This window comes from Sciurus vulgaris, assembly GCF_902686455.1.
Source record: "Sciurus vulgaris genome assembly, chromosome: 5".
NCBI classification, from domain to species: Eukaryota; Metazoa; Chordata; class Mammalia; order Rodentia; family Sciuridae; genus Sciurus; species Sciurus vulgaris.
In genome coordinates, this window is record NC_136465.1 from 18,574,376 (window position 1) to 18,588,092 (window position 13,717).

Below are 13,717 nucleotides of genomic sequence, written 5' to 3' on the forward strand. Positions count from 1 at the left end.
TCTGACCCAGAAGCCCCTACCTTGGTGCTGAGGGATGTCACCTGGACGTGTAAAGTCTCTCTCCATTTCTCTTCTCCCCCAAGAGTGTCTTTGTCCTATCCCCCTACTGGGCGGTATCCCCACCCTGCTATTTCTGGGACTTCTCTTGCTAGGAGACACTACCCATGTCATGCAATACACCTTCCAAGATCAGTCAAGTAAAGTTTGAGCCTGTGGTGGTCCTGCGTCTTTGTTTAACCCTGAAATCAAACTTTCCAGAGATGCCAACCTTAATCTTCTCCTGTATTCAATATTCAGCATGAATAATCATGCTGTCTGCCATCCATTATGTTCTTGTATGTCCATAAACTCAAATCTCTATTACAAGTACAGATCTTTTTCAGGTTTGCTTGACATTTGCTTCTTAGTTCATGGATCTGACCTCAATTAGCATCATCATCCTTCTCTTTCACACCAGAACCTTAGAATCATCCCTCACACTCTGGAATCCAATCCATTACAGATCTCATTGTTGGTTTGTTTTATTTATTTTTTTAAATTTCCTGAATATTTCCCACACGTGTTCTTTCACCTCCAACAACCTCTATTTATTTCTCTACTAATGGTCTTGGTCCCTATCCAGTTGTATCTCTCAGTTAAAGTTATGCAGTTGCTCTTCTTCCAGATTCTTCAAGCAAATTGAAAATGATGTCCTTTTCAGCCACTTACAGTGTCTTCAGCTACCCCAACATTCGAGTCTCCCTGGACCACTTGCACTTCCTTGAATGACACTCTCGCCCCTTCGTGTTACTGCCCCACGTCTCACTTGCCTCTTGCTCATCTCCTCCATCTGCCTGTTTAATTCTTACCAAATCCCTCAAACTTCAGTTCAAGTGCCTTCTCAACTCTAAAGCCCCCTCTCTTCTCCATCTTCCCAACTCCCTACAGAGGCTTCATTTGCATTCTTATCGACATTCTTACAACAATCTAGGTTGACTTCCAATGCAGAACTCATCACATTGACTGTCATTAATTATTTGCATAGACCTACAAATACACTGGCTTTTTTTTTTTCACCTCTTTAAACTTAAGAGACTAGAATAATATCTGGATACCAAATATGTTTTGTTGGAAGACCGAAAAACTAGGAATAGGGTAGGACCACAAAAATTTTGAACATCACGAATCAAGCCCTTCTGGTTTCCCCAAGAGGTGTAAGCTTGAACAATGGACCCCTGCTGCCTTTGAAAATACTTATAATGTGTGCTGGAAGAAGCACCTCACATTTTTCCACCTACCGAATGACACAATTTTGAAAGGTGAATTGCCTGTGAGAATGATAAGAGTAAGAATATGGTAACATGGATTTTGGAAGAACATGTTATTCAACGATGTTAACATTTAACTCTGGGCTTAGGCTTTGGACAGTTATCTAAACATTCTTTTTCAAGACTATCCAAAATAAACCAACATACCCAAAATAAATAAATCCTTCTCCTTTCATTTCCACTTAAATATACTAAAGTTATATTTAGACTTATAACTAGATTTAAACTATTAACCATGAAAATTAAACAGCCAATAAAAAGTTTATTTTAAAAAACTATTAGAGGATGTTCTCAACGACATCACTTTTTGAGAGGACCTTTGATCTGCAAAAGGAAAGAATTAAGTGACCTATATATGAATTTAAATGATAAAATATTATGATTCAAAAGAAATCCATGTTCTTTTCCTTTATATATATTTTGCACCACGAAGTTGTAAAATGATATAAAAGATGCTCTGTCGATATGTAAGATATCCACAACTTTTTGAAAAGAAAGAATCAAATCTAGTTGTGTAGTTATTAGTAGCTACAGAAAATATACCAGTAATAATGGAAAAACTTTGTCAACAGTGTTTTGTTCCTTCCCTTTCTTTTCTTTTTCTAATGGGGCAGCAAACAATACCTATGACTACCAAAATTTTCTTAAGATAAAAAAGATTGCTTTTCCACACATGTGTATTAATGCCTGCATATCAATGAAAGAAAGTCATAGATATTCAGAGCTTAAAGGGAACTTCAGATCTGTACTTGCTCGCACGGGTGCGCGCGCGCACACACACACACACACACACACATTGTAAACACTAAAAGATTAATTGCATTGTCTAAATCCACACTGTTAATTTGGGATGAAACCTGGCAGTAACCCAGGTGTTCTAAGTGTCTGTTATTCAAATATAAATGTGAGTGATTGTATAACCACAAACATGCGTGTCGCATATATATGTGTAGGTATTTTTTACATGGAAATTTAATTTTTAAAAAAGAATTCTGCCTGGAAATCAGTTACTGATTTCTATTTAATGGTTTGATCATTAGAACATCAAAAGGAGAATAGCATATTGCTTAAGAAGCACAATGCTTATTGGAAGTCAATAAAGTATTTAGGGTGCCCCCACTTAGACCTTCAGAATTATAACTGAAGTTCTTGAGAAAGTGACTCTATGCTTATGGCACCCTGGTTAACTTCAAACAGTTTTTTTTCCATAAAAGCAACTGGATGACTTTCACATTACTAAGTTCCTCATTTTAAGGAACTGAAATAAGGAACTACACTAATAAGTTCCAAAATACTAATTTACCTGACAAACTATTCTTATTCCAAAGGAATCAAGGCAAAAAATAGAACTGTAACAATATTTTTGTTAACACACAGGAATGGCCCTTTCCATACCCTTATGTAATTAAGGACTTAAATTCACCATAATAGAAAAAGTGGACACAAATATTTACTCTTAATGAATACAACAAAAATTCTTGGAGAAAAAAATGCATCTAGTAAAATAATACTATTTTCATTAGTTTATCTACCCCATATAACTAATATATCCAAATCATATATCATTTGAGATTATATCAAAGCCCTTCAGCAACTGTCCTCCAAAAATGGTAGCAAGTATCAAAATGGAGTAATAACATTGATAAAAACAAGACATGTTCCGCAGCAAAATGCTGCACCAGGCACAATTGTTCAATAATTTGTCTTAGGAGTCCCAAGTGTTCTATAACTTTCATCTTTACAGATAAGCTTTCTTTCATAACTGATAACGAATCCTGAACACTGGGAAATAGCCAGCTTAATTTTGTAACATTCATAAAATCCAACTTAATTTCCCAAGCGAGCATTTTATAAACAGTGAGTAGGAAAAATACACAGAGCAGAGGTGGACATTACTATTTCTGTTCCCAGAGGTGGTACGCCCTGCAATGCAACTCTATAAAACACAAACAAAATTCTTCTATTATGTGCTACAAAGAGTCATGATGATCAGTCCTGAATCTCTTAGGGAAATTTGAAGGTAAAAGCACACTCAAGGTCACATCTTCTTTATGCAACATATTGCTGATTATTTTAAACTAATGATTCTTTCAAAATAAAGGATTGTTGATAATTTCTTCACTCCATGGATCCCTAATACTGTATGTTTTAATGAATATTTAAAGAAGAAATTCTAACTTCCCTTTCTGAGGTTTTTGCACCACAGAGTTGTAAAATAATATAAAGGATGATCTGTTGATACCTAAGACACCCCCAACTTTTTGCAAAGAAAGAATCAAATCTAGTTGTATAGTTATTACAACTAGAGAGAATATACCAGTAATGATGGAAAATCTTTGCCTGAGGTTTTTGTGGGTGTGATGGGAAGGGAAAATAAATAGGTTAAATAGAATGTTCATCTCAATGACACAAGGACTTTTATTTCCAATAGTCTAACAATAACAGTACTTCAATTTACAGGTTTGTATAGTTAAAAAAAATTGAATTTGACCAAGAAAGAAATTTATCTTCTAGTTTTAACACTCAATAGCATGTAGTCTAGGTTGGTTTTGGGGGATAGTCATGATGGGGTTCATCAGGAAGTTGTTTTAAAGTCAAGGTGTATTTGAAGGGTGTGCATTACGACTATACAAAGGATGGAAAGATGGAAATTTATGGGACAATGTGTAGTATATCAATTGTGTAGAGGTTGGAGATCAGAAACTCTGAGACCAAGCTTTCCTCTTCTCAATGTCATTGCTTTCAGCACCTCCTTTCTCCCTTCCCCTTCTGCAGAATCCCATGGGCCTGCTTGGATGCAACTTGTTTAAAGCTATTGGAGAGAACACAATGATTCAGGACAGCATAGAAAAATGAAATAGGAACTGTAGTTTCCTCAGGCATTTAGAACTTCTTGGGTGACAAACAATATAGCCCCCATGCATACTAACTGCTCAATCAGTAGAAAAGGAGCACAAGAATTATTGTCTGACCTTTGGGGTAACAGCAATTGCTGGCCCAGAAATTAAATTTACAAATTGCATTTTGTCCAAGGAATAAAGTTGTCTTCAGTAGATTGAAGACCAGTCCCACAGGCTTGAAGCCATCAGGCCATGCTGTGATTGTCACATAATAGCTCTAGTTTTAAGAATACAATAAAATAGTGACCCCTCTCACCTCTTAGCTGTGTCCAGAGACAGGTAAATGGCTCTCTCTCCCTCCCTCTCCCCTCTCTCTCTCTCTCTCTCTCTCTCTCTCTCTCTCTCTCACACACACACACACACACACACACACACACACACACACAGGTTAAATTATCTGCCAACTAATGATTAAGGCAAAACTACGCAACACAAAATACTGATTTGGAAATATTAAGGCGGGAAATAATGTTGAGAAGGAACAGAATCGAGTTTTCTGTTTGTTGTGGGTCTTTTTGTTGTCTGTTTTTTAACCCAACGGCAACCCTTTTTAGCCCCTCGGTAAAGAGTTGGTGCCATTGCAACCTCACTCCCCAGCTCCACGCCGCTTGCCCACCCGTGACTTCTACTCCTTAGCCTGTTCTGTGCATGCATTACCACCGACTCCTCGGCATGCCCTGCAAGTTCAGTTCTATCTCCTCGCCTGGCCCAATCTTCTTGCTCACTTCAAAAAGGTGCAAGAACGAGCGGTATTGTTTCGTTTCTGCTTTGGTTGTCTCCGAACAAAGAGAAAAACTGGGTCTTGAAGCTTTTGCTCGAAAGTCTAAGCACTTAGAGGTACACCCACTCCCACGCAGTTCACCACCCGGCTGCGGCGAGCACCAGAAAAAATCTATTTGCCCTCCCAGTTAACTTGTTCTGGAACCCGAGGCCAGGATGACCTGGCGGCATCCTGAAGCCCAGCAGCTTCTAGCTGGGACCCCTAACAGTGGTGTAGAAACTACGGTGCCCCCGGTCCCCGGCTTTGGGAAAATCCGGAGCGGAGCAGGCGCCCTGGAGCAGGGTCTCTGGGGTCCCCGGAGCAGTCACGTGTTCCCGAGGCGCCTCTAAAACCCTCGCGGTTCCCCGCCCCCTCCTCCCCACCGCCACCTCCAGGTCCTGCTCCTGCTGCCGCTGTCACGGCTGCTGTCGCGCCTGGGCACAGAAACCACCGAGCTCGGCCGCGTCCCCGGGAGCCTAGGCACCAGCAGCGCCCGGGGCGCCCCGAGGTACGGGCTCCAGACCCCCGCCGCCCCTGTTGGTGCCGGGAGGGCCTGCACCGAGGGGCCCTGGCCAGCCCTGCCGCCGGCAGCCAGTCGGCACCGGCCCGGGCTCCCGCACCCTGTCCTGGGTCCTGGATGCTGTTGGGGCTTCCCAGAGAGTGCAGTGGGGAAGCTGGAGGCGGGGAGGCTGGAGGCAGAGCGGCTGGAAAGATGGGGCGTCAGGGTGGCAGCACAGGCAGTTGCAGGCGTGCAAAGCCGGGAAGGGATCGGGCTGGATTTTTGTGTGTGCCGGGCAGGTACCTCCAGTCCCCAACTCACCCGGGGTGGAGCAGGCACCGGCCGAACCCCGGAGGAGAATGTCCGCGATCCACGCAGGAGCCTCGTCGGAGGCGGGGAGAAGGGTGGACGAAGCGCTCCCCAGCGCTGGGGAGCCCAGAGTGCAGGCAGACCGGCGTCGGAGGCCGGGGAGCGGCAGCCAGCGGGGTGGCCGGCCAGCTCTAACTCCCGGAGAGCCCGGGGTGCAGCGGGTGGAGCGCCACTCGGGCCGTCCAACAGTCGCGCTGTCCCGCAGCTGGCCCGAGACCCAGAGGCAGCTGCGCGCCTAGGTTTGCGCTCCTATTTGCAAGGTGGCCTCCTATGACAAATGCAAGCTATAAACATGCATCCCTAAGCCTCGGATTTCAGAAGAGGGAATTCTGATCCCCAAGTTTACAGACCTTTCAGTTTATCGTTTAAAAGAACATCGTGTTAGACTGAGTCTGGAAGGATTTTTGCTACAGTCTAGGGAAATAGCCTAAGGCTCTTTCAGGGGAATTTTGCAGCCTGAATGTACTGTTAAATTTCAGATTTCTCAAGGGAAGAGAAACTCTGCTGGTAGAATTGAGAAGAGAGGCTGGTTCGTTCCTGCATGTTTTGTGAGTTGAACAGAGCTGTGTTTATCTGCCCAATTCCAATTTTGCCAAATTCTGGCTTTAATAATAAATCATGGGAATTTTTGGGAACTTGGAATCTCGTCATTGTTCCAAGATCACAGCAATATAGGCAGTAGTTGATATTTGATCATTGCTAGAAGAAAAGCTTGCATATATTGTATTCTTTTATGTGATTGACATCTTTTGTGAGAAGAATGATGTGTATTTTCATAAGGCAGGAAATTATCTTAACAAAGAACCCATATTTAAATGCATAAATCAGTCTCTTAGTGTTCTTTTAGATCACTGCAATTCCTCTTACTCTTTTTAAGAACTCTCTGCTTTCTTAAAATACTTAAAGTTTATTCAGAAGACCATTTGTCTAGGCGTCAGATATAGATCAATATATAGGAAAATTACAGTAAATCTTTCTGAAGACTTTCCTTTTTTAAAGTTGCAAGAGTTTAGCCAAGAACTTAGGTATTTTTCACTTTTTTTAAAACTGAGAATTAAAGTTTGTTATTTCATCTGCAATTGCTGATGGTGGGAACATACAACCATATATAAAAGAGAACAATATATAGTAATTAGGCACAACAAAGATTTCAATCTGTACTAGATTTCTTCTCCAAGTAATATTTATTTACTTCATTGTTAAAACACTCTCTTTGGTTATGTTTCACTATTTCTATAGTAATCTGAGATGAATTAATTTTCACATATGACATTGCTATTATTATTATACATAAAATACTTATTCTGCATAATATTGTAGAGCATTCATCATAACTTCTTGAAAATAGAATTATTAAACAGATTTACATTTTCACTGTTGGTTTTCTCATTGTATTTTTCAGGAAAAGGAAAGTGAATGGTTACCTTTAAGAAAATAAATCCTTTATGCTTTTATGTATTTATTTGATTTCAAAATAGCTCCTCTACCTTAGATTCTTCAATGTTAAAACAGACAACTCATATCTTATCAAACAAAATTTCCCTAATGTTTAAACTATCCCCTGATTACATGGAGGGGCTAATTAACATGTTTACCCCACCCACAATAGCAATATCCATGATCTAGTTGTGAGAAGAAATTTACGAAAACAAATGAATATTTTGTGCAGAGTACTGGGTCAGGTGTCGTGCGTGTGTGAGTGTGTGTGTGTGTGTGTGTGTGTGTGTGTGTGTGTGTGTGGTGTAGATGGAAGGGCTGGGAATTGAAAGACCAAACCAAACTGTAATGGAAAAAAAAAAAAAAAAAGTTGAACAAATGAATAATAAGAGGGGGAAAAACATATAGAAAAAAAAAAACAATTTACTACTCAATCAATAGGTACCTAAGTCTCTGTTATATTCACCAATAGTGCAAGTGTTTCTGCTGTAGTGAAAAGAGTACATCACCAGCAGCCAGAAGAAGTTATTCATTCATTCATCACCCATTTAGGGATTTCGTATCTCAAGCTGTCTACAGCTATTCACTGTGTAACCTTGACTTATTCCCTCATAGAATATTCCTTTCATAATACCTTATATTAGTCATCTTTATGTCATCAAAGCAGAACAGAGCACCTAGCATATTAGATATTCCATAAATGACTGTCGAATGAATAAATGAACAACTAATCTTATTTAGCTATTCATTAATTAAAGCTGCCTAACCTTTGAAATTATATATAAACTACCCATATGAATATTTTAGGGAAGAAAAGAAATGTTATCCTTAGTTTTCCCTGTTTTCAGTGAATGGCATTTCCTTTACCTGCTTGCTAAGGAGGTGACTTTTACAACTTAATGAATTCAATATTTTAGGTTCCTACATTTAAAATAGGAGAGTTTAGTAGCAAATGTTCACTAGGAAGCACTTCTTTTTCAATTAAATAGAAATGTGTTGTAAATTTGTTTTGGGAATTTTAGTTTCATGTTGGTTATGTCATAGCCTTGGTCAATGAAAATATTCAGCTTAAAAAGTTAAAGCACTAAAGTATTATTTTTATGTAGGTATCTCTTCATTTTCTTTGGGGGACATTTAAAAACTTCTGCAATTGTAGTGGTTCCTATATACATATGTAAACAAACACATATGTATATGTATACACATATACATTTGTACACATGCATATCCTGAATATTTCTCTGATGATTCATTTCTGTTATTTTAAGTCTGGGAAAAATTTAAAACTACTTTCTAAGGTAATTAGTAACAAATATTTACTTGGCATCTGCATATGTATAACATCCTATTAATCACCTCCTTACCATCAGAATCATTAGGACTTTTCCCTTATCTACTTTAGGATCTAATCAAGAGATTAGAACCCAAATATTGGAGATAAGCTGAACTTTAGATTCAAAACCACATTGTTTCTATTACCAAAAGCTCTGCTGCATTTCTTCATCTTCAAAAAGTGTTGGACAGCAATTTTATAATGAGTCTTATATTTTAACAGCACAAAGCCATTGCAGGAAGGGCTGTCTAGTTTCTCCCTGGTCCTTGCCTTGATGGAAGAGAAAGACAGTCAGTAACACTGTCCTACTTCAAAGTCAGGAGAAAGAGAATGAATCAAGAAAGTGAGTCAAAAGACCAATTAATTAGGAGCTCAGATGCAAATAGCTTGTGCACATTGTAAGTGTAAGTAGGATTGTGAACAAGCTAGACACAGTCAGGGGGTCATCAGAACTCAGGAAATTAGGTAGAAACACCAGTGAAGGCTGCTTTCATTAGAAGTTCACTGACCTAGGGCTGGGGAGATGGCTCAGTCGGTAGAGTGCTTACCCTGCAAGCACAAGGCCCTGGGTTCAATCCCCAGCACCACAAAAAAAAAAAAAAAAAAAAAAAAAAAAAAAAAAAAAAGCTCACTGACCTATCCAAGGGAGTAGCTGGAAGGCTATTGTCCAGTCATATGTTGAATAAGATGATATAAGAGAATCAGGATGATTCACTTATGTACCAGTTATCTTCTTTCCCTCGAGGCAAAATCAATGTAAATTGCTGGTTATGGCCTAAGAATAAATTAATATGATCTGGGGTTTTAGAATGAATTTATCTCTAAAAGGATAAAACTGGTGTCAGACAGTAATTCAATCAATACAGAATTAGTGGAAGAAGTTGTGAAAAACTTTTCAACATTTTTCATTGCACGATGATGACAGAATCCTATTTAAAAATAGCTGTAAATAACACTAATGGTTATCTTACTTATAATGGATGTATGTACACAAAGCATTTCTTTTTTTGGAAATGTAATGAACCAGGATTTGTAAGTCCCTCATCAATTGAAGGTAACACTGTTCACTATTAATTTAAATGTGAATGTGTTTTTATAATTTTAAGTATGATTATTCAATTATAGACCTAGAGGTAAGTAGATACATATGTATTGATATGTAGCAAAAGTATTTTTTAGCAACACACACATACCCCCCAAACACAACACCCAGCGAAAGAGAGAGAGAAGAAGAAATCTGTAACACTATGACCTCATCAGAATTCAATAGCTTATTGTTGTCTTGAGTTTCTTGTAGGAAATTCTCGTTTGAAAAAGTGGAAGTGCTAACTTTCATTAAAATGAAGTAGGGGTTTCTTTTGCCTCTTACTGATATGTTATAGGCAATTTAGTGCTTCATTAAGCAATATGACAAAATCTCTACTATGTGGAGGTGGATGTAATGCCATTGTTCTATGACATAAAGTTTATTTGAAATGAAAAAAACTTAGTATGGAGTGTTGTTTTAGCATCTCTTCTACTTTTAACATTAAAATACAATGTGTTCCTTAAACAATATGAATTCATGACATCTTTCTAAAGCTGACATTTATATGAATGGTATTTTTTTTAGCTTACAATAAGTCATAGTTAACCAAGTTAGTATTTTTTGCTTACAAATGTAAGAAGCAAGTATATTTTTTCTGAAGAATATTTAACTTTAAATTAACAAGTAAACAGGTAAACCTTGTTTTTAAAAATACTGACATCACACTGGTCAATTAGTGATTGCCCTAATTCATGATAATCTAGTACACCTCAAAGGACTGAGAATCCATCTGTGCATGACTTTTCATTTAGCACTGTGTAGGGTGCAGCTTGATAAGCACTTATTGAATGCCTACTCTATATACTTAGGTCCTGGAATAGTATTCTACACTTGAGGAGCTTGAATGTGAACAGTGCCTGAACTAGATTATATTTAGGTTACTTGATTTTTGCTTGGATTTTTCATTCTTTCCTAAATATTGATTTAACACCTAGAGTGGGTGAAGCTACTGTGCCATGTGTTGTGATGAATGCCATGGGGAATAAGTACTTTAGCATTACTTACAAATAAATAAGGGAGACTTGTAGGCATGATTGCAATGTAAAGCAGATGGTGACATATGGCATCAGACCGCTGTGCTCAGGGTATTGTGGGAGCTTTGAAGAAGAGATCACTCTTTCTGTTTGGTAGACCAGAGATAACATAGGTGACTTTTACATTTGACTTTGATTCAGGTAGGAAATAAAGGGATTTTTTAAGGTAAGATTATGTCATGATACCATGCACTCAGTATCTTGGACTAGGAAATAATAGTATTGAGCTATTATAAATGATGTATCTTGAAGTTCTTATCTTCCCTTTCCCTACATTATTCCCACTAGAAACTTAAAAGACAACCGTCTAGTCCTTTAGCACAAGTTAACAGCAGGATAGAACCGATGATAGAGTTAAATTTAGTGTGTTTGTTACTGACTGAATTTGCACTGCATTTGGAACCAAGTAAAGACCTCACTGAATTTTCTTAGGAGATTTATAGGGTAATGGGAGCAAATTGTAAAATACAGTCTCCCTCTGGATGGGTTATGTTTAGTTGTCATGTAATGGTTTGTATGTTTCTAATGACTGTCTCTTTGTTCCAAGCAGGATTCTAATATGGATTTAGAGCTCAAAGAGTATTATAACAAGACATTTGCCATGGAGAACAATACTGCTGTCACTCGGAATTCCGATTTCCCCGTCTGGGATGACTATAGAAGCAGTGTAGATGACTTACAGTATTTCTTGATTGGGCTCTATACATTAGTCAGTCTTCTTGGTTTTATGGGAAATCTACTCATTTTAATGGCTCTCATGAAAAAGCGTAATCAGAAGACTACAGTAAACTTTCTCATAGGAAATTTGGCCTTCTCTGACATCTTGGTTGTGCTGTTCTGCTCACCTTTCACACTGACCTCTGTCTTGCTGGATCAGTGGATGTTTGGCAAAGTCATGTGCCATATTATGCCTTTCCTTCAATGTGTGTCAGTTCTGGTTTCAACCTTAATTTTAATATCAATTGCCGTTGTCAGGTATCATATGATAAAGCATCCTATATCTAATAATTTAACAGCAAATCATGGCTACTTCCTGATAGCTACAGTCTGGACCCTAGGTTTTGCAATTTGTTCTCCCCTTCCAGTGTTTCATAGTCTTGTGGAACTTCAGGAAACATTTGATTCAGCATTGCTGAGCAGCAGGTACTTATGTGTTGAGTCCTGGCCATCCGACTCATACAGAATTGCTTTTACTATCTCTTTATTGCTAGTTCAGTATATTCTGCCTTTGGTTTGTCTAACAGTAAGTCATACCAGTGTCTGCAGAAGTATAAGCTGTGGTTTGTCCAACAAAGAAAATAGACTAGAAGAAAATGAGATGATCAACTTAACTCTTCATCCATCCAAAAGGAATGGGAATCAGATGAAACTCCCCAGCAGTCATAAGTGGAGTTACTCATTCATCAGAAAACACAGAAGAAGATACAGCAAGAAGACGGCATGTGTGTTACCTGCTCCAGCAAGACCTTCCCAGGAGAACCCCTCAAGAACACTTCCAGAAAACTTTGGCTCTGCAAGAGGTCAGCTCTCTTCATCCAGTAAATTCATACCGGGGGTCCCAACCTGCTTTGAGGTGAAACCTGAAGAAAACTCAGACATTCATGAAATGAGAGTACAACGTTCCATCACCAGAATCAAAAAGAGATCTCGAAGTGTTTTCTATAGGCTGACCATACTGATATTAGTGTTTGCTGTTAGCTGGATGCCCCTGCATCTTTTCCATGTGGTAACTGATTTCAATGATAACCTGATTTCAAATAGGCATTTCAAGCTGGTGTATTGCATCTGTCATCTGTTAGGCATGATGTCCTGTTGTCTTAATCCAATTCTCTATGGATTTCTTAATAATGGGATCAAAGCTGACTTAAGGTCCCTTATACACTGTCTTCATATGTCATAAATCTCACTGTTTACCAAGGAAAGAACAAATGTTGAGGTCATCTAAAAGATCATTTATATTTTCATGATGATGTATTTATAATAAATTTTGATAATATATGAATCTAATTTACATTAAAGAGCTCTGGATTTTAATGTCCATTTGTAATATATGGAAGATCATTTTAATGTTTATAACATGGTTAATCCATTTAGTTGTACAGAGTCAGTGTCAATCCCAACTGTAATTTCATTTTTAGAAGTAGTTATATAATAGTTATATTACTTTCCATTTCATGTTACCTATAAATTAATGTATGGTATTTTTTGCCTAAAATAAAAATTATATCTAAACAAATCAGTACTGTTTTTTGCCTAAAAGTATAAGAAGTGAAATATTTTTTCTGAAGAATATTTCATTTTGAGTTTGAGGAATTTCTATTATCTATCTTCATTTCTAGTCCACCCGCTTCTTAGTGCTTAGTTTGTGAAAATATTTAATATGCCTAGAGAATCATAACTAAATGACAGATGTATGCCCAGTAATGGTCATCATTTTAAACATTGGGTACAATTTTGGAAATCCTACAGGAAAATGATTATCTCATATTAATGAGAATTGGTAATATTATCAATTTAGCTCTACTGTCCTAATAATAAACAATTAATTTAGCAAATAAAAAGATTTTAAGTCTTTTCTAGACCTATACATGACATTGAATATTTTATATACTTTTATATTCTAAAATATGACGTCTAAGTGGTATCTGTTTCTAGTTATTAAATAATTTTAAAGACAATTTTAAGTGCTCACAGAAAATAAGATTAGGTAATTTATTTGCCCAAGATATAGAATGATTAATATACTTTGCTATTTCAATGTGATATGCATATGAAGTCTCAAATGCTGTACTACTAAATTGAGGTTGAAGTCAAACTTTTGAATTATTCGAACTTTTGTTCATGTTTATTTTTGCCAGTTTTTAAAAGAACTAGTCCTTGAGTATTTGCACATATGCAAAGTATGCAAAGTAATACTGTTGTCTTCCGTTTCTATAATTGATTTAAGCATTCCCTATGTATATTCCTGCTTATGAAAAGAAAAAGGCAATA

General features: G+C 37.7%; 1 protein-coding gene across 2 annotated transcripts; it reads left to right on the top strand.

The window, feature by feature from the left end:
* Window positions 1–5,355: 5,355 nt before the first annotated feature.
* On the top strand, window positions 5,356–12,901 carry NPY5R (neuropeptide Y receptor Y5). 2 transcript variants are annotated; one of them, XM_079140018.1, is made up of 3 exons: window positions 5,356–5,475; window positions 6,315–6,383; window positions 11,277–12,901. In XM_079140018.1, the coding sequence occupies exon 3, from the start codon at window positions 11,286–11,288 to the stop codon at window positions 12,624–12,626; it is 1,341 nt and encodes a 446-aa protein (XP_078996144.1). In that variant the 5' UTR covers window positions 5,356–5,475; window positions 6,315–6,383; window positions 11,277–11,285; the 3' UTR covers window positions 12,627–12,901. The 2 variants fall into 2 exon arrangements, with proteins under 2 accessions (XP_078996144.1, XP_078996143.1); XM_079140017.1 differs by lacking the exon at window positions 6,315–6,383 and having other exon boundaries at window positions 5,357–5,475.
* Window positions 12,902–13,717: the final 816 nt, after the last annotated feature.

Bases quoted from the DNA above. Each gene is read 5' to 3' on its own strand.
- NPY5R (XM_079140018.1), top strand. From the start codon at position 11,286: ATGGATTTAGAGCTCAAAGAGTATTATAACAAGACATTTGCCATGGAG.